Source organism: Amphiura filiformis, chromosome 3, assembly GCF_039555335.1.
Source record: "Amphiura filiformis chromosome 3, Afil_fr2py, whole genome shotgun sequence".
Classification (NCBI taxonomy): Eukaryota; Metazoa; Echinodermata; class Ophiuroidea; order Amphilepidida; family Amphiuridae; genus Amphiura; species Amphiura filiformis.
In genome coordinates this window covers 75,227,248-75,246,642 of record NC_092630.1, presented here as the reverse complement: position 1 = coordinate 75,246,642, position 19,395 = coordinate 75,227,248, and the positions used below count along the sequence as shown (strand labels likewise).

At 36.4% G+C, this 19,395-nt stretch overlaps 1 protein-coding gene across 1 annotated transcript in view; it reads right to left on the bottom strand.

Annotated features, from left to right (window-relative positions):
* Positions 1-1,006: 1,006 nt before the first annotated feature.
* LOC140147500 (uncharacterized) overlaps positions 1,007-19,395 on the bottom strand; it is a 35,565-nt gene continuing 17,176 nt past the window's right edge. The window contains 20 exon segments of the mRNA XM_072169280.1: positions 1,007-4,814; positions 5,286-5,417; positions 6,178-6,320; positions 6,677-6,896; positions 7,516-7,695; positions 7,964-8,063; positions 8,431-8,492; positions 10,758-10,838; positions 11,442-11,609; positions 12,368-12,496; positions 12,944-13,116; positions 14,029-14,236; positions 14,599-14,694; positions 15,477-15,569; positions 15,987-16,163; positions 17,024-17,119; positions 17,903-17,954; positions 17,956-17,997; positions 18,594-18,672; positions 18,951-19,108. Of these exon segments, the coding sequence (XP_072025381.1) occupies positions 4,587-4,814; positions 5,286-5,417; positions 6,178-6,320; positions 6,677-6,896; positions 7,516-7,695; positions 7,964-8,063; positions 8,431-8,492; positions 10,758-10,838; positions 11,442-11,609; positions 12,368-12,496; positions 12,944-13,116; positions 14,029-14,236; positions 14,599-14,694; positions 15,477-15,569; positions 15,987-16,163; positions 17,024-17,119; positions 17,903-17,954; positions 17,956-17,997; positions 18,594-18,672; positions 18,951-19,108 (2,617 nt within the window). The 3' untranslated portion in view covers positions 1,007-4,586.

Genomic DNA, 19,395 nt, shown 5'->3' with positions numbered 1-19,395 from the left:
TACTGATATCAGCAGTAGCTAGTTACTTTATCAATGCTGACATCAGCAGTAGCTATTTACTTCATAATGCTAATATCAGCAGTACCTAGTTACTTCATCAATACTGATATCAGTTGTAGCTAGTTACTTCATTAATACTGATATCAGCATTAGCTATTTACTTCATACTGCTGATATCAGCAGAAGCTAGTTACTACATGTATATTAATGCTGATATCAGCAGTAACTAGTTACTTTGAAAATGGGATCACATGTTTCAGGTCTGTGACAGATCCAATTTACTATTGGTGATCATCCATTCAACAATTCTTCCTATACCTTTGTACAGGAGCAACCGTTGTTAATGTCCGGCAAGGCCCGTAGAGCTGGCACAGTGAATGCTCGCAGGTAACTCCCGGGGCAACTCAACCCAAACCTCCTCGTGGTGTCCGTGGGTCACTCTAACTTGGGCAATGGGGCTTGGATGCGAGGATTTCAGCTAGCCGGAGGATCATGTTGAATTTTGGCCACGGCTTAGTTATTTCCTCGGCTGACTCAGCCTGGCGTGGCTCTGAGAAGATCCCGTTTGATTTGTTGGAATGGACAGAAAGGAATTGAAATCACCGTATGGGTAACTACACAGGAAACATGTTCAACGTGGCACCACGCCGTCTGGACAATGGAAATAATGAAGGTGCAGTGAAGCATAAAACGTATCGCAGTGGAATACAGCTGTCTAGAGTTTAACAGGACTATGCATGCTAATGGTGCATATGACCGTGGTAGCCGAAAGCACCATTCACTCCACAAAAACAGAAAACCATTGTTAAACTGATGAATCCACACTTTACCAGTAGCGTAAAGTGACGCAAGTTAATGATAAAGCTGTCCTTGCGAAGTAAACCATACAGACGACGCATTGTTAAACAACAGTGAAACATGATTCAATCCATAATTAAATAAATTGATGATTTTCATTCGGATGGAGAAATAAAAAATAGCACAGAAATGACAATAAAACAACATGTTAGAGTTCAGCATAATATGCTCCATTTTAATGTTAAACATAGTATATATTCAGAAGACTATGTACAAAATAAGCACAGCACAAAAAGAAAGTCCTCACTTATGTATCCAGTCATAAATCTAAACCTGTATGTTATGACAATTTGGTTGATATGATCTAGTGCAGAAACTTGTTAGCTCGAAGTTGATGCCACATTTCCTACCAATAACTCTAAAACCAGAGATTGATATCAGTTTATGAAATTTGGCGCATTTTTAAATAAAAAATAAAAATAAATAAATGTAGATATTTATATAGCGCTTTATGCCGTAAACAGCCTCAAAGCGCTTTACATTTATTCCGCCGTCATTAGAATATGTCGGAACCACGTTTGCAGCCTACAAGTAGAGCAGGGTTCATCAGTACAACGACTGTGACTACCCCTAACAGCTTCCCATTGCACCTGGGTGGGGTGAGGCAAGCGAGGCAAAGTGCCTTGCCCAAGGGCGCAACACGGTGGTGGGACGGGGAATCGAACCCACGCACGTCGAACAAGCTCCAGATTATGAGTCCAAGGCCGTAACCACTGAGCCACCGTGCCCTTATAAAAGTTGCAAAAAGGAGTACGCAAAAGTAAATTGCAGAGTTTGACTGTGACATTAGCCCAAAACGACCAGCGGGTAATATTGATCACACCATGCACCATGTGTACAGCAGTACAAGCATTGTAACAATTCATTCATTGCAAATTACCAATTGAATAAACCATGCTTTGTAGGGACACTTGGGACAGTGCTCATCGTGGGCAACCGAGCTTGACCAGTAGCATTTCCGACTGTGATTTGCAACTTTTGAAAATGCAGCAAATTTCAAATACTAGTATCAATCTTTGTCAATTTAGAGCTTTTAGTAACAAGCTTTTGTCAATCAAATTGTCATAACATGATGAGTTACATAAGTGAGGACTTTCTTTTTGTGTTGTCTTTATTTGTTGAATTGTTCAAAATTTTAAAAAAATATGTACATTAAATACCATTATGAAGAGGTTTACCTTGATTACTTAAAACACCTGGAAACAATGTAGTAATTTTGCATAATTGGGCAATTTTTTACAGCATGCAAAATTATTAATAGAGCCTGGTCCAAATTTGTCAAAAGACTATCAGAAAACCCAGCTACCATTTGTATGTGTATATTACAATGTAATTCAGTCAATGTGTAATTAATTAGAGATTTACCAAATAATCTTATCTTATACCCAAATGAGAAACATTTCCTCTGCCAAAATGTACCTTCCATGATTTACACAAAGCACAATAGGAAATTATTTAGTTTTGTCTGCATGCGGTCAATAATATGTTTGGCAAATTTGGCACAATATCTGATATTCTAGTGGACTAAGCAACTGGGAACTTAACTTAATTTAACCCTTAAATTTCAAACTGATTTTGAACCTTTTGAAAATCCATTTTGAATTTTTAATATTTTTATGTTATCTTTAGACATGAGTGTTACCCATGTTTCATGAAAGCAATGCACAGTGAATATTGGGCCAAGTTTTGAAAATAAATAAATACACCATGAGAATACATAATTTGAAACATTAATACAGTAGTGCTAAGAAGACGACCAATGTACTACTAGATACATGACAATGATGGTAACATCAATGCAAGGTTGGACTAAAACCAACAGGCAATGTACAATACAGACAGACTCACACAGAGTACTCTAATTTGTAATGAAGTCCAGTGTATGAAAAAAATATTCAAATATTATAAAGATACTGAAGTATTTACAACTATTTGACACATCTCATCAGTCATCACACTATTTGTTTTGGTTTTCAATTTCCTTGAACCTTTGGATGTACTGAAATATGTAAAAGGAAGAATCTAATGCTAAAAACACAATACAACCATGATAGCTGTAGCTCAAGGTTTGAATTAAAATCAACATCTGTCCCTCCTGTAATACTCGAGACGATATGGAAGCGGTGTTACTGTAGCTGACATGATATAAAAATATCTGCATTGATCACAAATTGTAATAATAAAATATGAAGACTTAGTTTGCTCTTAAAATAAGTATTCAATATACACTTAGTCCATAGCAAAGTCAGAAACGGGGAATCTGGGGAGAGCTGTGTTCAAGTGCATGGAATAGGCATTCAGATATTTGATATGCAAGCATGGTAGTAAACAGTAAAGTATTTACACTGAGAACAAACATTCCAATCTTTTATTCACAGGCTTACCTAAGACTTGGTGTATTTTGATAAAGAGCCATTGTAATAAATAAATAATGGCAAGTAAATTCCTTTAAAGAGAATGTTCACTGAACCCAACACCAAACTGGCTTTAACCATCCATCATCAGAGCACACTAATTAGTGTATGATTGCAAATTAAGGAAATTGTCTACATACATAGCAATAACTAGAAAATAATTACATCTTTACAATCATGGTATATAAATAACATCATAGCCTACACAGATTTGTGTGACCATTCTATGAACACCGTAAGCGTTGTTCAAAAATCTACTATGAGCACTGGAAGCTTTGTTCCAAACATAGTTAGGGCATCATACCAGGGAGGTAAATAGCAAGTGAAATTCTTTTCATCTGGGTGGGCAGCTCTATTGTTGTTGCCCACGCAGTTGATAAGATCTCATGTGCTATTTACCTGCCTTCATCCTTCTGGTATTTTCTCTGAAGGATCTCATGTAAAGAGAGAATTAGCCTTGACTAACTTCCTTTCTAACTGTTATGAAACTAGTGTATTCAGAGAAATTATCACCTCAGGAATTGTCTGAAAAGATCTATCCTTGTGGTACTGTGCAATCATAGCTCCGTTCAGCGCCCAAAGAGACTAAATACCTCAGGCATATGTTAACAGAATTTAATCTGACCAGAAGCATACAACTTTTTCAGTTCTCATCACTACTCATATTAGTACACATAAGCATTGTCTCAAGTTCTCAGACAGATAACTTGCCATGTTGTCCGCACTTGCCCATGTGCATTCCTTGCTGGCATATGATGACTTGTATTACCTACTACTGTTGCTATATTTAATTCTCAGACACAACATGTACAATTTGAAAGCAAAGAGTGTGTCCACAAGCATACTACACACATATGATGCTGTAGAATACAAACGTTTGAGAAACAAACCCAAAAAATGTTATGCAATGTTGTTACTAGGCAGCCAGTCACTAAGGTTACAGCTTCTATGAAATATGCACACATGTTTGACACAACACTCGGCATGTATAATTTTGTCTGAGAATTCAAAATACCAACTGCAGTGCCTACATCTTTGGGTCCATGTGAGGTGATGAGACACCAAAGCCAAACTGAACCAGTGAATGAAAAACCCACCAAAATATTGCTCTGATCATCCTCCCTGCAAATAATGTCCCTTTTCACAGAACAACACACTAAATTAGAGGACATGATGACCATAGACACGTAGCTTAGATAAATGTAGTAAGCTATTTCAATTGGCAGTTTGGTTGATCTTATTGTTGCTAATCTACGCAATAAACAAAGTATAAAAATTCACACATGATAAAGTTGTTGGCAACACTCAATCTCTTTATGACACTGGGGTGTTGTTGGCCCTTAGCGGCAAGCGTGATGAGCTCTTCTGCTTCCCTTCAACTTTTGCCTTTACAGTCTTATTCCTGCTGCCACTTGGTGTTCGAGGGCGCTTATCTGCATTTTGCTTGTTTGGTGTTCTGCTGCGATCCCGGGATCCTTTCCTGACTGTTACCTTTGCTCGTCTCAAGGCTGGAGTAATAAAGTTCTCTTTGGTGTCATCATTCTGGTGGAAATAAATAAAATTATATGTTAAATAAAACAGAATTCTTACTAAAATTTAGGAATCAAGAAAAACATGTAGGACTTATTTATGACAATATGTGACCATCCATCCACCACAAAATTGGCAGTAATGTTGGCAGAACTATTCTGATATATGATCCATTGAAACAATAGAATTTCCTAGCCAATTAACTGATTTTTTACTACCTTATAAACAAGCAATGTGGGCATGTAAAATATCATTGTAAAGCTTATTTTGACGAGAATTTGACAGACAAATATCTCAAAAAGTAAATGGTCACATAATATCATCTGTGTGTGCATACATGTCATATCAAACATTTGATGGCCTCGGATAGAAAGAACATGGTAACTAACATTTGACTTTAATTCAGTTCAAATATTGGATTTTGACCGATGCTGATAGCATGGTGGAATTGAGATATAGGGAAACAGAGTTACAATAGCTTACCTGTGAGTGAGACAATGAGTCAGCGGTGTCTTCTTCAGTAGGTGATGATCTGCTAAGGATTTCCATTGAGGTATTTAAACTGGCCTCATTACTCGAAACACGACTCCTGGATTGCATTGAGTCCAAGTCAAGCTGTAATAACAATGCCATAGATGAATTAAATTGTTACATTTAGCCAATTTCAGTAATTTTAAGCTAAAAACATTTGTGACTATACACCGCGAACCCAGTGTAAAGTCGCCAGAAATTTCAAGATCAAAATTGACTTTTGAGCACCTTATTTATAACAAGTGATATACCATTTTAAAACTTAGATATTCAAATTGCAACTTTACACTGGGTTCGTCATGGATTGTCAAATTTTCAGAAACTGGCTAACATGTATAAAGTAGTACTACATTGTCCTATATGCCACTTTTATCCTCAATTTGTCACCCAAATCCTTAAGAGTTAGACAGGGATCACAACGTCTCTGAAATGATGTTTCAATCAAAAACTATTAGCCTAGTATGGTCAGCAATGTCTAATGTTGATACATCTGTTTGAGGCACATGTGTGCACCAGCACTTGTAGTCAAATGTATGCATTTAGATGATCATAAATATTTGGGCATAGTCCCCTGCACTCTAACTCTAATCCTAATGATGCCCTAAAACACAGGGTGTAGAGGATATTCTTTAGTTCTAATTTGCACTGAGCAAACCTGGCTAAAAGAACTATAGCTTTAGTAAAATTATCCGCTATGATGTAGTAACTTGGTAACTGTGCTAAATGGTGCTAAGCTAAGCAACATTGATCATTAACAGAAGAAAGTTTTAAACATATGTCTTGTGGCTGACGTCAGAGAAGCAGGTGCAATGCTTCTGTGCATATTTCCCCCCTTTTCACCTACCTCAATGGTGTCATCAGGTAGGGGGACATTGGGTGCATCACCAGTCATCAGTTCTGTATGGAATTTATGTAGCAGGTCATTGTGTGGTTCAGTGACTGTTAAGCGTGTGGGATAGACAAAGTCTCGCCTTTGGGGTGTTGTACCTAGATTGTGAAATACAACAGAAATATTCATAGGATGAACATCTTATAGTAATTAAGTATCATTTGACACATAAACATTAATAATGAGAATTGAACTAAGCGTCAACATTGTTCAAAGGCTAGTTGTATAATATGACATGAAAGCAACACATGATGAAGTTGAAAAAAGAAACATTCATTTTTATTTGCCATAACTTAAAGCAGATTTCGGCGGTAATCATTTAAATTGGCAAAACCTGTGCAGAAAGGCTACACCCTGATTAGCAAATTAAAACATGAGACCAACAAGTACTTTAATTGTGAATTAGACAAGTGAGCTGATTAAGTAAAAAAACATTGCCTGTGTGTCTACATACCAGTAGGAACATCTTCTTTTGTTTCCTTCATATAAATGTCTACTCTACTCTGAGCCTTGTCCACCTGGCTTCTGTGTGACTCTGACCACTGTGTAATATCATCTGCAACATTTCCAATGGCTCCTGCCCACTGCTCAACCGTAGATGCCAGGGCCTTATGATTTGCTTCCATACTGGTTGTATGACTAGCGGTGGCTGCACATAGGTCACTGGTCAATTTCTGTTTCAAGAAATAAAATAGGTGTTAGATAGCATCATACAGGTGTCAGTTTGCACATGTCATACACAAATCATTTGCCAATAGTATTGGCAATACACACACACATCAAGACTAAGAGTAAAACCAGCAGACTTCAATTTACACATGCACTTCTTATGAACAATATCTTTGATGGAACTTTTATCATGTTTAAGATACTTGTCAAGTAGAGTCAGTTGGTCAGGATTTTAAAGTATTTTTCTGGAAGAGACTAAATGACCTTAACAAATCTTGAAAGCTTAAAAAATCTACAATGATGTTACTTTCAGTAATCTAAGCTTTCTTCTTGTGTATGTCTTATTATGTTTAGATCAAAATAGAAAAAGCAAACAAACAAACTCACAACAATTCACTACCATAATTATAGTAAGATGCAGAAAAAGACACATGACTCAAAATCTGGTTCAATTGGCCCTGTTTTTTGTTTTGTTTTTGTCGCCTTATTTAATTTGTTTTAAGTACCTATTTTCTTGGGGGGAGTATAAAAAATATTTAAAAAGAAAGAAATAAAAACAGGTTATAATTTAAACTTGTACATAAGTTAACATGCCCCAGTCAGTTAGGGCATCCAATCACTTACCTGAGCTTTACTGATGTGATCTTGTACATACTCATCTGTACTTTCCATGTGTTTGCATACAGATGCTGTCACCACGCTGTCTTGCACAACTTCACTTTCCAGCTGTTGTTTTGTGAAGTTAACAACCTTGTGTTCCGTGGTAGATGTGATCTCAGACAGATTGGTGATAGTACATGTGCTCTGTGAATTTGACAGGAAAATAAATGTATGATTAGTACCCAGTTTAACCAACAACATGATCAAGATCACAATATCCTTCCTTTTACTTGTACTACACAAGACCCCATATTAATTTTGATATCAACTTTCAGATTGAAAGAAGTTCTAAATGGAACCGATACTCAAATATTTATCTTTGATAACGTTGTGGCATGGCCAGGTACCAATCGTTAATAGACATTCTATATTATGTATGGCAATGAGTGCAACATTTTGTATGGTGACATACCTCGTTAGCATGGTCTGATAGACATGAAGTCAAATTGTCATACTTGGTCTTATTTTCTGAAGTGAATTGGTTGTTCTGCTCACGCATTTCTTCATCTTTCCTGTAATGACAAGCGAAATAATTTGTGTGTGAGTGGAAAGAAATTTATAAACAGGTAAAATGCATGTAATTTTTATGAAAATATGAGCTGCTCTAAAGTGCCCACAAAAGGTGATAAAAACTCCCACGAGTCACACTGCTTTTTACCAATGCAGCACCCATAGGTTGGCAAAGAAACTGTTGAGAAGAGCAAATGAAGTATGATGTTTTCATTCTTAGAGTGTAACCAATTACTTATGTTTATTTCTCTTTTTTTGTCAAATAAAGCATCTACCAAGTCATTGCAAATAGAGAGGAAATCCATTAGTCTACAGCTACAACAAGTAGAATAAATCTGGAGCTGGGTTATTTAGACACAAAATACTTACTTAGTGAAATCCTTTTGAAGACAATCACTGGATTTCTGCGTTGATTCTATGCTCTGGGAGATCTATAAGGAACAAGTATATATTATAGCGTTATGTCATAGATGCAAATAGAATTCAATAGTAGATTTCATGTTCAGATCTTCAGACAGAGCAGCATTTACTTAATCTTTGTATCAGTTGGAAATCTAACGTGATCTATGTAATTAATATGCACCCAGATTGACTCCCATCAATCAATAATTACAGTAAACAATGTTTCTGAGAAGCTAAAGAGGATCTTCGGACAGCACCAGATCCCTGTCTCATTATAACCCTGTAACACTCCGAGACAGAAGTTAGTCCATCCCAAGGAAAAGATTCTTCAATGCAAACATTGTTTATGCGATTAGCTGCCAGGATTTGGACTGTGAGGACTACTACATAGGAGAGACAAAACAACCTCTCCATAAGCGCATGTAACATCGTCACCCCAGTTCAACAGGGCTTAACGACTCTGCGGTATACACTCACCTCAAAAGCGGCCAAACACAACTTTGAGGATAAGGACGTTATTGTCAGACATGCCAACTTTGAAATCCAGATTTCCGTACTCAGAAGAACAAAAATCCGTATTTTGCACCCTAAAACTATATTTTTAAATATGTACCTTTTGCATACCTGCCAACCCCAGAAACCCCAAAAATGGAACACATAATTGTGAGGGAGCACTTGTGCGACCGAGCACGTAACGGCGGGGGTCCAAGGGCCTGCCTTACGAATTTGCAATCAAATCTGGCAATACCTAAGAACCATTCCATCAAAGTAATAAATCAATACAGAAAGATGCTTCCTTTACGAGTTATCACTCATTGAAAGTGCTACTTTACTATAGAGGCCTTGCATGTGACGTATCATCCCGTAAATATGGCGGACTACTCAAATGCATTCAACAAAAGCATGATTGCAATCTACCATGACAGTTCGCCTCACACACATAACCCTGCACTACGATCAAATAGGTTGATGACAACATTTGATTGAATGGACTGCACTCCGCCATAACTACGGTGAAGGACACCGGCTCAAATCCTTTGTTTGGAGCCAATCGATAATTTCATGCAGGGCCTCTATACTTTACATGGAAAGCGGTCATCTTAAAGTCGTAATATTTCCATAATCACATGACTGATCAAGCTGAAATTTGGATATGTGATGCACAGTTGAAAATTAATTATTAAAAGATTTGGTGACCTCAGTTAACCTTTGACCTTGTATGGGACCTTTGCTCACGAAATTGGATAAAGTATGTAGACAAACAAATTGATACATTTCTGGAAACATTGGGTTTTGTTACTTAAAGCATGCTTTGTTAAGTTCAGAAAATCATTGATCATCATCATCATCATCATCATTAATCATTATAGTATCAGTGGGTAGGCCTAACATGGGGTTTTGTTCATGTTTTCCAATGTCAATTGGAAGACAGTACTGGGTATAGCAGTTGTCTATGCATGGTTAAAGAAAAATATAAAAAATATAAAATGTATGTGCCACTGCGTGCACCATTGAGAAAACAAAGTCGGAAAGCATCTGGCAGGTTTATTCTTTTGCAGACTGACCTAAATAGTTAACTAAATACCTCCAGAAGACATAGCATGTGTAGCAGTTAGATGAAGATGCATAATAAAAATCGGCAAATTATTTCGGACACCATCTTGTAGGCCTATTAAATATTTCTTTAATGTGCATGCATCATGCGAAAGTCGGAAGTAAAAGGAGGTCGGAAACCTTCTTGTAGGCTTATTCTGATTTTATGTAAGTGGCGATTGTTTCAATGAAACAGTGTGATATTCCTTTCTCATGTATACTGGTGCAAATGGCGCAGACAATGGCAGATTTGGCACATTTTGTTTGAGACCTCCTTGTGTTTCAAAGACAGTTACTCAAACATGGAATAAGTTATGGTCAAAAGTTTGGTGTCATTGTTTACAGAAAAGAACAATGTTTGTATTGATATGAAACAATATGGAAATAGATTTCAAATATTTCTGATACATAGCAGTTTTTGGAAGTTTCCAAACTTTATTTGAAGAGTTTAGTAAGTCCAGTTGATAGAATTATAATTTAGTCAACTATTTGATCTACCTGGATGATTGAAAATATTCATTGTACATTGGTCCAAGGACTTGAATCCATGTGTAACTGCCCAGACCTTTTGTAAGTATCTGAACCATCATATAATTACTGGTTTGAATTTGCTGTATTTAGCAGACCTTAAAAAGCTAAATTTTCAGGGAAAATTATCATTTGAATTCCAATTTGCTTTGAAAAAGTTTAAAAAAACTTACTTCTTGTTTGTCAGTGTTAAGCAAGGTGGCCTGTTTCTGCATCTTCTGTTGAAGAAGAGCAACCATTTCCTCCATCAATTCCTGTAACATCAAATAAATGAATATAAACATTGTAGATAATGATACATAAATATGGAGATTACCAAGTACACTTTTTTCATCTCAAGTGACATCAGTGCCTTTACGCCATTGCGAGGCAAGCATGCCAATAAAACACCCATGAACGCATGTGTATACACCCTGCAAAATGAGTTTAGCGTGCACAATTCAACTGCAAAATGGACAAAATAATTACCAAACTCAAGGTGAAACAAGGTTGTGGGATAGCCTTTTATGAGGCTGCGATCACATAGAAGTATACGGTATACGAAATACGCTCATTCGATCAGGCTGAGTTCACATAGGAGTGTGAACTCAGCCTGATCGAATGAGCGATTTCATATAGCAAATACCGTATATACTTCTATGTGATCGCAGCCTGATGGGAGTATTATACTACTTAAGATCCATTTTCTGAACATAATACATTAACAAAGGGGCTTTTAGTAATTTAATCAAATTCCACTGAATGGGTAAATTCAGAAAAGCAGAAAAAAGTGAATTTGGTTTTCTAGAAAGCACAACATGTGACTCATATTATGTATAAAAGCATGTCAGACTCAGTGGAATAAAGTATCAGCCTACCTGTCTTGCTGCCTCCTGTGTCTCTGCCATCTTGGACACCATACTCTGCTGATTCTCATGCATATCTGACTGTGTTTTGTGATATTCATCCACCAAGGTCACCAGTGAGTCTAGATGACATATGTTTTGATCCTGAAAATCTTTCATTTTAGAGTTCTGGGTATCCAACTGATGGTTTGCATAAAAGAGAATAAAATAGTGTTTATTTGTAAATGTAAGTCAAAGCCAGTTTTTCTCTTTCCTTCTCAATTAGATCTATACGATAATAAAATCTGCATAATCAAATGGTTATCAGCAAATTCTTAAACAAGAATCAATAATACTTATGCTCTGAGACAAAGGTAGACCCCTGGAAGCTATCTCTGGTTGTGTCAATCAATCTTTGGTTTTTTATACATATTTCCCAATGTATTGAATATTAATGAAGGAAAAAAAACAAGCTTCTAATCCAAAGTAGAATTGGGCTATTCAAGTTGAAATCCATACACCCCCTGTGGAAGATACAACCTTAATCTTCCACATAGGGGGTGTAGATTTCAAATAGATTCAGCCATTCAGGTAACCCCATTTGAAATTTACACTCCCTGTGTGGAGATATAAGGTCATGTCTTCCAGGGGGGAGGGAGTGTAGTGTTTATAAATTGAATACCCCATTTCTTAATGATTCAGTGTTGAGACAGTCTGTTCTACTACCATGCTAAAGTCATGCAAGGTGTTGAGGAGCCAATCATTACCCTGATTAGCACTGGCTGCTTCAACAAGCATTTAGAAATAAGGACCTCTTGCTCCGGAAGTAAACATTTTACTATTTTTGAAATTTTTTGTTTAAATTTAAAACAATAGCACTATGCAAATGTTCATTATTATCTCTAGGTATGAAAGAGCCATCCATATAAATGGCAAGTGTACCTTGCCATAATACAAACCTGTTCTTGTACAGAGTGATGCCACTCTGATATGGAAGTTTTGAAACTGGTAAACTGCTTCTGAAGGTCAGCCATTATTGGTGTGAAAACATCTTGGATGAAATTTTCAACAGTCTGCTGTCTCGTTTCCTGCAAACATAATTAATGTGCACAAGAAACTCTCAACATAATTGTAAGATTGCATTGGTACCCCAAAATTAGGAACGTGGAACACATTGTTTATAGTTTGTTCGGCTTATAATTGGCAAAAAAACATTGATATAGAATGGCCTGCATGCACTTGGGTGAAACCCTTATGCTAATTGTACACTGCATACCTGCCATGTGCTTATGAGAATTTACGCAAGTATAAGTTTTGACTTATTGACGCGCGCTGAACTTGTAGCTGAACAAACAACAGCAAGTGATTAGATAGATTGCCTTAGTGCCCTCACAGGCTAAATGAACCTTTTTCCCCCGAGTCTGTTAATGTACAATAAATTCTTTGAAAACAAAAACCCTTCACTTGTCAGTTTGTTTGGTTGAGGGAAAAAATATGATTTAAAATAATTTCAGTACACAAGAAAGATGACATACCTGATGTTTCTGTCTTTGATTCTGGCTTTCTGTGGACCATGCCTTCCAACTTGAATGTGTTTCCTCGCATTGTCCACTCATCTCACTAATTTGTTCCTTCAGATTGTCACTTGCCGTAGTCATTTGCGTCAATAAATTGTTGGATTGCTGTTCTTCCTCATTCATCCGTTCACCTATTAACATAAAAATAAACAGCATGCATAACATAATTACGTTTTAAACTACTATGGCATAAGATCCACCATTTTAACCACTTAGCATCCAGGGACACTGCTCTAAGCAGGTGCGCAACCCTATTATTTAATATTTTTGCTTGCAAGCATGGTGGCAGAGTGGAACAGGCTCCGACTCATAACGGGAAGGCTGCGGGTTCGAGTCCCGGTGACACCATCGTGTTGTGCCCTCGAGTAAGGCACTTTATCTTGATTACTCCTCTCCACCCAGGTGTATAAATTGGTACCGGCATTCTTAAATGCTGGGAAGGTAACAAACTTGCTGTGGAGGAGGTGTAGCGATTCCCCTATAGCAACATTGCATAGAGGAGTCTGGCCCAATCACCAATGAAAGAGAGATGGGCACTCTGATCACTGCTTATACAGGATTGTCTCCTTTACCTTTCTTTTACCACAGTCCACCTTGGAACGATGGATCAGTCGCAAAATGTTTTGTTTTTCCTTTTTTACTTCAAAACCACACAATCCCTTTGCCAGGTTTGCTGGTTGATTGAAGAACAAAAACACTCTTATACTAATTAAAGTCAATTACTACATAAAATAAAGACAGCATTAACATATGCGTCTTATTGTTTGAAGAAATTTTTAGCATACTTTAATCATATTTTCATAGTGGGATGCATTGAGCTTTTTGATTTACAAAATTGTAATTCAAAAAGACCTGTTTTTTCTAGGTGATTATGAGGCGCAGCAAATAACTTTTTAGCTTCAAATGATAAAGGAATAATTTATGATTTGATACAAAATATATTTTGTTCTGCAAAATCTTTTTTTTTTCAGTCAGAATGTTTGGGACAGTCGGCCAGACGAGGGCAAGGAAATAATTTTTTTTCCTTCTGGAATGTGGCTTACCAAGTTGCTGTTGAAGCTCACTGCACTGTTCTTGCCTTTCCTGATTAAACAGCTTGATATTATCATGGAGTTGTTGGATGTGACCTTTAAAATCAAATTTGAATCTCTGCTGGGCAGACATATTGTGCTTCTCCACTGCTTTCTTGCGGTCCAGTTTACTATGCAGTCCACTCACATCACCTGTACTCTCTTCAACCGTGCCCAGCAGCTAATTAGGAAGAAATACAAGTGTACAGAAAAGATAAAACAAATTTGTTACAAACCTAAATTCAAAATAAATTTCTCAAAAGCTCATTAGATAAATAAGCCAGCCCTTGGAAGATTTAGATCACTGGTCCTTTCTATGCACACCACAGGTTGAAATTTGAAATTGTGAGTAAATGAAAGTGTAGTTCTTTTTTTAAAATTTATAAAGCAGTTTGGTTGTCATTTAAATATATAACATAGTAGCCTTAGTGTATATGATTGTCACATAACACTGTAAACAATGCAAAGCAATTCCTGTTACATGTGACTGAAAATGATATTATTGTTACTGATGTTATATAGTACATTCTGAGATAGACTTACCTGAGTAGCCTCTGTATGAAGGTCCTTCTCACACTTTACATGCTCACCCACAAGGTATTTTTGCTCATTCCTATCTTGAGTGGTAATCTGTAAAGTCTTTTGGTGAAAAACAAAAATAAAAGCTTAAGAGTTGAACATGTGTATCTAGTGTAGCTTCCTGTGATCTATAAATAACCATTAACCAGGTGGGTTAGGCCACATGTATTAAATATGTGATTTATATTCAAATGGGAAGCAGCTGGCCTCACACACTGATCATGTATCATCACTGACCATATTCATTCCAAATCCTTTGGGAATATGTTTGTTAATTTCCCAATCCGGACCTGTATTCAAGCGTGACACAAACAACTTGATCAATTTTTAAGTCTGGGTCAGGGAAGAACCATATTAAATTCTCCGGGTCAGGGAAGAACCATATTAAATTCTCCAGGTCAGGTTGGATCGGGTTAAATTTTATAGGAAGTGGCATTAATTCATTCATGAACATGAATTCATTTTTCATATAGTTTCCTGTGTCAGTTGTATTACAAGACTCATGTAATTTTGATATAGAAGGCCAACATGATCTTCATTATATCTGATTCAACTGGACCAAAGTCAGCATTAATGAAATTGAGATATTGGCAAAAATAAGGAGCAAAACACAATAAAAACATAAGAAAATGAACAAGTAAATATATTGCTTGGGATGTAGGGATTTCAACATCATAAGTCATGCGATGCTACATGGATTGTTTGGTGAATGAGATACCAATGTGAATGACGTGATTCAATTAGCCAATCAGAACCCATTTCTGTGTTTATGACTGCAAACCGCACTAAATCGACAGACCGCTGAAGAACCTTGCCTTGAGCAAGTTCACATACCAACTTACCCTCTGTGTCTTATGTAATGTGTTTGTAGTGTGATCAAGTTGCTCTGTCCTCTCAGTCAGCTCTTGTTTTGTGTCCTCAAACAGATTATTGATCTGAAATGAATTCATACAACAAGAACAAAACATTCATGAAATGTTAACATTACAGGATCTCACCACACCACTATCTTCATGATGATTATTAAAGAAGAGAAATTTACTGTACAATTTATCATATTTTTATAATCAAATAATTAGAAATAAAGGAACTAGTTTGCATCTGACATCCTGTCCATCAGACTCCCCACATCTCGTGATTGGTTAGTAGCACATATTACAGAGCTTCCTTATGTATGTTAATATGTGTACTCAATCAGGACATTGGAATGACTGCATCTTACTTTGACCATTACTAATTGATGATCCCCAACCTCAGTCAGTGATAAACCTTTGAGACCCAACACATAAATCCTAGAAAAATTGATAGCTAATCGTAATATTACTATATGCATAATATAGAATGCCTCCTACCTTCTCAATTTCCTCCAGCATTGCTTTGATTTTCTCTTCGTGTTCCTCTAGTGAGAGTCTCTGTGCTGCTATGGTTGTTTCCATATCTTTGTAGCTCTCTTCAGAGAGGAAGATGCCATTCTTGTCACGGTTGGCATACAAATCCCGTCTTAACCTTTCAATTTCTTCTGTGTACTCCTGTAAACATATAAAGGGACATCATCAGTTTCACTCTTGATTCTGTGTGTTCATACAAAATGTTGATAACAAATGTCTCTTCTTTGTTTTATTTAAGGCTTTTTATTACTTACATGTTGTTTGCAATATGAATGGAATCTTTACATCTCCATTATGATATAAAATAGATTCATCGAGCCCATATTTATTGGTCTCGCTATGAGTTTTGAAATATTTTTAAAACCCATTGCAAGACCAATAAATATTGGGTGTAAAGTATCCCATTTTATCATTATTATGTTTTGGATCCAATATTTTCAAACACTTGGATTCATCAAAACATGGGTATGGTTGAATATGAAATTTTTTAATTGACAAATTTTGAATCTTGTTACAAATTGGTTCCTGTACAGAGGTGTCCCTGAAAGAACTGTCCTGCCAGAAACTGGTAGGAGTGGATTGAAAATGACATATTTTTGTAAAATTCTTATATTTCAAGAATGAAACAGTCCATTTTCAAAATTCAAAGAGTATATGAAAAAGCTGGTTAATTGTTCAATTGCATAAATTAATTGATGTTTGGTTCAGGCTTTCAAATATTAATACTATTGAAATATTAATAATTTCTGCCGGTATTCACTCGGTCGGACATCCGGGAACATTGTCCCCTTCGTCCCATTTGCACAAGCGCGCGCATAGCAACCAGCTCGAGAAAGGGAACTGCACATGCGCACACTGGTTTTACAAGGCTATTTCCCATTTGTGACATCAGCCCGACCAAGAGAATGCTTCTTTCAGGGACACCCTGTATATTAAAACTAAAATCAGTGATATCAGCCTTTGTACTTATTCATATATTTAGATGATAAAATGAAGCTTACCTTGATGAGGGCTCTCTTGGTCAACTTCTGGTTAACTTCAGGTCTGTTGGTTATACTCTTTGCTCTATGGGCATAGTCTAATGTACTCATTGTTTCCTGATTATAGTAAAAAAAACCAAAAAAAAAACACTGAATGTAGAGCTCTCAATATAAAAGAAATCATAGTTTACTATGACCCTGTTCTTTTTCCACTTTTAAATAACTATAATTATAAATCATATAAGGATATTTTAAAGTTGTGGCAACATTCACTAAAGCTACCACACAGTTTCTGAAGTTTTGTATACCATTTGGCCTTTGTCTCCCCTGGGGACCCCATGTACTTTCAAAGGTCATGTGCCATCTTATACTGAACGGACTTGTACTATAAGACAAATCTGTGACTTGTTTGTTACTCAGGCATCTGTTTGTATGAGACATTATGATTTACACTTGTTTGAACTCTAAAGTTATCTGGGTTTTGAATCTCAGAAGGTCATAATTTAACTATGGCCTAGTTTGCATGAAAAGTTTGCCTGAAAAGTTCAATGGCAGTCAATGAGTTGATAAACTTGGTCTCAAGCCACAAAATCCAATTTCAAGAGGCCAAAATTCAATTCAAACAAAGCCGTGGTTCACTTTCAATATTTTGAAGGTAATATTTAAACTAAATATTGCTACTCAATCCTCATGTTTGAAGACCATTTATAAAATTTTCAAAGTGCAAATTTTGCACTCCACTTTTGACTTAATCCCTGGTGATAGCGGTACCCTGGGTACCTGCCCGTAAATCACAAAATAACCAGAAAATCCCAGCCTTAATGACGATGTATCACCCTGGCACTACAAGGTTCTCATCTTGTTGTTTTTATGATCACAACTTTGTGAAGTTTCACTTACCTCAATGTTAACATGAGCAGGTGAGATGGTGGCAATGATGGAGGTTTTGTTCTCCTCCAAGAGAATCTTGCAGCAAGCGTGTAAGCTTGCTTTCTCTATATAGGGAAGGATGAAACAAAATCATTAGAAAACATTCAGGTTTCACATATCAAACACATATGTGCTTGCAAAATTTTACAATTGGATTTCATTTCCGATCTATACTTCTGGTAGATACTTGTTTACACTTCAATTGCTAGCAATTACTGATAGTTGACCAAAAAAGGAACTGAGCCCTATTAAAGATTCTTTGCTTGTCCATGGACCATTTTTGAATTATGGATGGGTTGGTCAGTTATGATTTTCCCCCCTTTACTTTTACAATTTGTCTGTGGCTATTATTGCTGGTATTCAGTTTAATGTAGGAGATTTAATTAAGTAAATTTAATTATACACAAAATGAATGCAGAAGCAGCTTTTTTTACTTTCAGTATACATTTAGCATGTCTTCATAGTGGGCAAAAGGTGCATTGAACTTATTGGTTTACAAAAGTGTGATTTCAAATCAAAAGACCAGGTAATTTTGAAATGCAGAAAATAATTTTTTGTTAGCTTTTTCTTGGCAGACAATAATTTTTCAACATAATTTGTTAGAGAGAGTGATCAAACAGTCTGAAACTCCCACTCTTTCTGGTGTGTGATTTTCATTTACCTGTATGGCACATGTGGTGCATGTTCTACCAATGCAGTGATGACACGTCCCAAGGTCAGAAGACTCTGATTGATATTGCCTGCAGTGATTAAAGCAACATTTACAAGTTAAAGAACTACAATCCTCGAAAAAAGATTTGGGACACTTTAGTAACAGGCATTATCAGAAAAATAAAACAAGCACACTCTTCAAATCTAAGTTAATATCTGGCAAGTGGCAAAATAATCTTTAAGTACCGTTGCCCTCCATGAGTTGGTACTCTTTGGGTTTAATTTCTTTAGAAACTTAACACATTCTTGATCATTTGAGTCCAAGGTGAACCTTTAATAATACTGTTTGATAGTATTTCCTCCTTACCTGCTTCCCTAGCACGTTTGTCTATGGCTCCTGATCTACCAATGTTCTCACTTCCTGCCAAGTCTACCAGATTCAGTTTGCCAATTTTTAGCAGCTCCTCTCCATCTATGGTGTTCTCTTTCATGTGTATCGTTACACTGAACACTGAATGAGAACGACTGCAATTAAAACAAAAAATCTTCAAAGTTAGTGTTGAATTTATCCCATTTATTGCTACCCTGTCTAAAGAAAGTTTAAATAAATAAATTATTGTTTAATTCCAACTAATATGGATTCATAAAATATAGCTAAATGACAAGAGTGAAAAAACAGAACAGAAGAGAATGAAGAAAACAGAAATGCAATCCTTTGAAACTGCTGAATACTCTGTAACCAATGGTTTGAAATAAGAATGCAGAATTTGATGAGTGTACCGCATAATGCACCTGGAGTGACCAAGCACTGC